At 35.9% G+C, this 5,527-nt stretch overlaps 1 protein-coding gene across 1 annotated transcript; it reads left to right on the top strand.

Annotated features, from left to right (window-relative positions):
* Positions 1-1,060: 1,060 nt before the first annotated feature.
* LOC7468904 (ethylene-responsive transcription factor RAP2-13-like) lies at positions 1,061-3,120 on the top strand. The gene has a single exon (XM_002307354.4). It carries the CDS (start codon positions 1,694-1,696, stop codon positions 2,774-2,776), a length of 1,083 nt encoding a protein of 360 aa, XP_002307390.4. The 5' UTR covers positions 1,061-1,693; the 3' UTR covers positions 2,777-3,120.
* Positions 3,121-5,527: the final 2,407 nt, after the last annotated feature.

The following is a 5,527-nucleotide window of genomic DNA, read 5'->3' as shown; positions in this document are numbered from 1 at the left end:
TCTAATGTTTGGTAGTGTAATGAAAAATAAATTGAAAAACACTTTTCAGTGTTTGGTTATGTCATGGAAAATGAGCTGAAAAATAACTTATTAATGTTTTATTTTTATCAAGTTTATTAAAATAATGAGGAAAAAATCTTACAAATTAAAAAGTTGAATGAGAATGAAAAAATGATAAGGGAAAAACAAATGACAATTATAAAAATGAGGACCAAAGTTAATATAAAATTAAATTTTAAGGGATGAAATTGAAAAATAAATATTCAAAACAAAATATATATAGCAATTAAAAGTTTGATGATCAAATTTGATATAATCAGCAAATAATATGATATTTTTAATTTTTTCACAACTTCAGAAAAGTGTTTTCCACCCAAATTTTACAGGAAAACACTTTCCTAGAAATCAAGCCAAATTTTTTTTTGACTGGAAAATGTTTTACGTTGACTAACTTTTCTAATGGGAAACAAACACATGAAAATTTGAAAATTAATTTTCAGAAATTACTTTTAAACATAACCTAAGTTTTATCTTAAATAATATAAATTTCAATATCAACTCATAAAATTAATAATAATAAAAAAAAAATTTGGAAAAGAGGTTGTCAACCACAACCGTGTATCAACTGCCCCCTCAAGGCCTCAACCTTATCCCTCCTCATTAAATTTTAATAACGATCACAACCGTTTATCTACACCATCATCTCTCCATGATGATCAAAACATTAATTAATTCATTTTCTTTAAAGCATTGTACATGGAGCGTGCAATTGTCAAAAGACATGATGGTGTTTTGCATAAAGAAAATGTGAACGCATAATAAAAAGTCAACAAGATTAGAGATAATTTTTCAAGCAAATGGCCATCTACAAAATTCCACTGAACATGACGGTAAGTGATGGACAGGTGTCGAAGAACGAACGGATGACCAACACGTGTCTCCAGCCTACTGGATCAATGAGCATTGATTGAAAACAAAGTCCTTGCTTCGCGAGTAGAAGCTAGCTGGTTCGGAGAGCGACCTAAAAATGCTCGAATTATTAATCAAGCAAAGATGAAGTGAGGTAAGAGAGAGGTTAGTTGAAATCAACGGCGTGATTATATAAAGTGCAAGAGAGCTGGTGAGATAAATCAAGAAAGAACAAGAGTGGTTCACACTAAAAGAAAGAAGAAGAAAACAGTGAGAGAAAAGTAAAGGCAAGGGCGCTTAGTGAGCTCTTTGTGATTGTTGATTTTTAAGTTTTAATCGACCCCCCCTCTCTGTAATGCCCCGCTTCGCTGAATCCCTTTCTGTTAATCATCTGTCTTTCAAGTTGTGATTTCTGGGTTTGTTTTTCTGATGAAAGTAGTGTTTAAAAAGCAAACTTAAGAAGGATTTTAACGAAAGCCAGGTGTTTTCAGAATCGAGATCCAGGTTTTTTTTTTTTCCTCAAACGTTTTCATCTTTCATATTCTGTTGATTTTAAGCTATTTCTTCTTTTGCTAGCTGAATCAGCTTGAAGGGTTGTTTTTAAGTTCCCTCAAGGTTGGTTTTTTAGGTTCTTGAATCCAAAGAGGTTGTCTATTTCTATACCTCTCTTACTTTCTATTTTGTAAAGCACAAACCTGTTCTTTAAATTTAAATCAAGAACTAGGTTTTTTTTTTTCTTCTGAATTTTTCTTCTTGTCTATAATTTTGAGCTTTTCTTGAAGGCATGGCAGCTACAATGGATCTCTACAGTAGCATATCGCTTCAATCAGATCCCTTGGTGGGCGAGTTAATGGAAGCACTTGAACCTTTTATGAAAAGTGCTTCCTCAATAGCTACCCCATCTCCTTCTCAAACCCCTAACTATCCTTCTCCTTCTCAAACCCCTAACTATCCTTCTTCTCCTTCTTTACCTTCTCTCCCTTCTACTTCTTACGATTACTTCTTTTCTTTCTCTACACCATCACATCTACAGCAACAGCAACAGCCCTTTTTGTACCCAGACGTTTGCTGCTCCACATCGACGGCCTACCCATTTTCAACTGGGTTCTCGATTAACGACGCAATGGGTCTCCAGCAGCCATCTAGTTCAATTGGGCTCAACCACCTTACCCCAAACCAGATCCACCAGATCCAAACCCAAATCCACCAAAATAACAGCCACTCTTACCTTCGAACTTGCCAACAACCGCAAACCCTCAAATTTTTATCTCCGAAGCCAGTCCCCATGAAACAAATGGGTACACCATCAAAATCCACGAAGCTTTACAGAGGAGTAAGGCAAAGGCACTGGGGCAAGTGGGTCGCTGAGATCCGTTTACCCAAGAATAGAACCCGTCTCTGGCTCGGCACCTTTGACACAGCAGAGGAGGCGGCTTTGGCTTATGACAAAGCAGCTTACAAACTCAGAGGCGACTTTGCAAGGCTTAACTTCCCTAATCTACGCCACCAAGGGTCCCACATCGGCGAGTACAAGCCTCTCCATTCCTCGGTTGATGCGAAACTCCAAGCTATTTGCGAGAGCTTGGAGAATTCTTCGCAGCAGAAACGAGGAAAAGTAGAGAAGCGAAGTAACTCGACCAAGAAGGAAACCAGCTTGGTGGTGGGGACACAGGAGGAGGAGCCGGTGGTCAAGTCTGAGACACCGTCCCCGGTGTTGACGGAGAGTGATGGGTCGGGTGGATCTTCGCCCTTGTCTGATCTGACGTTTCCGGATATTGAGGAAGCACCGTTAGAGTTTGACTCGGGGAATTTTATGTTGCAGAAGTATCCTTCTTACGAGATTGATTGGGCTTCAATTTTATCTTAAATTTGTCTGTCCTGTATTATTGTCTTTTTTTTTTTTTTATGTACTTTTTAGATTTAGGGATTTGGTTGCTGCAATGAAGTTTTTGGCAGTTGCAGCAGGGCCAAAGTATCAAGCCTGTAGTTGTAGTAGTGTCGGACTCGTATCATGTCTGTAGTTATTTGTGGTAGGTAAATATATGTTGGAGTCAGGTAAATCTCCAAGCATGGTTAGCTGGTCTCCTTTTATTGCTAGCTCGATCATGAAGGACCTTGTATTTTCTCGTTGGTGTCCGTCCATAGTCCATACTGGTCTTGATGTAATTCAACTTTATTATCGCTATGAATTTGATGTACTTGAAATGTAAATTTTTGTTTTATAATCTGTAGGCTTGCTATTTCAGTAACTATCCCGATGTAGAGAATCGCCTAACACTTTGATTATATCTTTGCTTGATCAAGAGTGAAGATTTGCCTTAGATGAATAACCGCCTCTCAGACTGCCTTGTGATTTTGTGGCTCTAGATTCTGGGTGTCTTTTAAGTGTTGCGCGCATAGGGGGGCAGCGCGCTTGGGGATGCACAGGAGCGGGCTCAGCCCCCTTATCCTCAGGTCTCGATAGCTAGGCAGCTGCGGACCGCATGTCTTCTCAAACTGATCTAAATCAGATCCTGAGATATTCTGACGGTCCAATGCGAACCTGGTTCTCTCAGGCCAGAGAATACCTGATGACCACTGCTCCCGCGAGAGTGTATAAACTCTTGTGAAATGGATATTTTGCGTGATGGAAAGAATTCTACATGTCATGGTACTGCTTATGTGCAGCACATGATTAGATGGTACTGTTATACTATCAATTTAAATGGGAAGTACATAAAGAGTTGCAAGATATCTAACTGATAATCGACTAACGAACAGAAATCATTGAAGGATTGTCTAAGCGAAACTTAGAAGATAAAAGTTACCGATGTAAATAAAAGGAATGCGTATAGAAACACGTATAATAAGCTAACATAATTTAAAGGCAGAGGTTATCAACAATTGCCATTACTACGAGTTCAACAAAAACTCAAAATAATTGCATCACAGTTTTATCAAGTTTCCATCCCCTTTAGGTTTACAAGAGATTTGGGTACGGAAAAAAAGAAAAAAAAGGGAGGAGTGGAGCTACCTGTCAAATTAATTCTTTAGAATAATGGCATCAAAAAAATCAAAATTACTAGGAAGTTTATAAGAGAAAGATGAATTAATTAATGTTCCTATTGGAACAGAACATGAAATACCAACTTTTCAGAAAAAAGAAAGTTAGAAAAGAAAAAAGAGAGAGACATATACATGATTATAAGAGAGATATGCACGTCTTGAGGAAATATTAGAGGAAACTAATAGAAAAATTGATAAAAAATATCGACGCCTTGCTGAAGAAATGAAGGAAAAACATAAGACTAGAATAAAAATTTATGATGATTATTACAACAGGATTGCAGTGATAAATGATAGGTCAACTCATATTGGGCTAGAGTCCAATGTTTGAGAAAGATAGACTTGTGAAAGGGATTTAACAAGAAATTTTGAAGGGTTTGAAAGGAACTTAGAAGGAAATTTTGAAAAATTACATAACTTTAATAAAGTTTCTTGTTAAGAAGTTGTTAAAACACTGGAAGATGTTAATCTTAAATTAGATGCCAAAATAAAGAGTGAAAATGATGAAATAATAGATGACTTTAACCATGTAATGATGAAAACAGTTAATAAGATATCTAAATAAGTGGCAGTTGAAGTCAAAAACCACATAAATAATAAGAAGGTTAAAGAATCAAACTTTAAGAAAACATATCCTAATACAATTAGTAAAGAGCCAATTTGACCAAAGCAGTTCAACTTAAAAAGTAGCTTCTCACCAGAATCTAGAATAAATTTAGGAAAACTTGTAGTTGTGAAAGAAGCTGAAAATAATTTAAAAGCAAGAATTATAAATTATGAAAATATTTCGCCAAGATACATGGGCTAAAAATGATTCCAAAGTTTAACACCCCATTAGATAGAATTGATCCAGAATATATTTTAGGGATAGTTGAACAAGTTTATGGTCCAAGGGTTCAACAAATTCACATACCAACTTATAAGAAACGCTATCCAGACTACATAGATAGAATGTGCCCTTATCCCACCAAGTTTAGATTCCCAGACTTTATGTAGTTCAATAGTCAAGGGTCAATATATGCTCTGGAGCACATAACTAGATTCATCTGCCACTGTAAAGAAGCTGTTGATTCAAAATTTCTAAAGTTAAGATTGTTTCTAAATTCATCAACAGAAAGTGCATTCACTTGTTATATAAATTTATCATCGAACTCTGTTCAGAATTGGAATGACATGTAAACTATATTCCAGGCACACTTTTCTAGGACATAACCAGAGTTTGTGTTGACAGATTTAGTAAAATTAAAACAATACCCTATCGAGACTCTGAAGCAATATTTAGATATATTTATGGAGGCTAGAGGTAAATATTGGTTTAGGATTCATGAAAAGAAATTTATAATGATTACACAACAAGGTCTGGAATGAGAATTAAGAAAGAAATTCGCAAGGATGAAGTTCAAGTATATATATGAGTTGGGGGCAAGAGTTTCTAGGTACAAGAGTTTATTAAGAGAGGAAGTAGAGGAAAAGATCCTAATTTATAGAACTATTGTCAAGAAACAGTAGATGTAAACATTGTAGAGTTCGTAAATGGTGAGCCAATAGTTTACAATACATTAACATAAAAGAA

This window comes from Populus trichocarpa, chromosome 5 (genome assembly GCF_000002775.5).
Source record: "Populus trichocarpa isolate Nisqually-1 chromosome 5, P.trichocarpa_v4.1, whole genome shotgun sequence".
In the NCBI taxonomy this organism is placed as follows: Eukaryota; Viridiplantae; Streptophyta; class Magnoliopsida; order Malpighiales; family Salicaceae; genus Populus; species Populus trichocarpa.
Note: the sequence above shows the minus strand (reverse complement) of the source record. Positions and strands in the feature narration are given on the sequence as shown.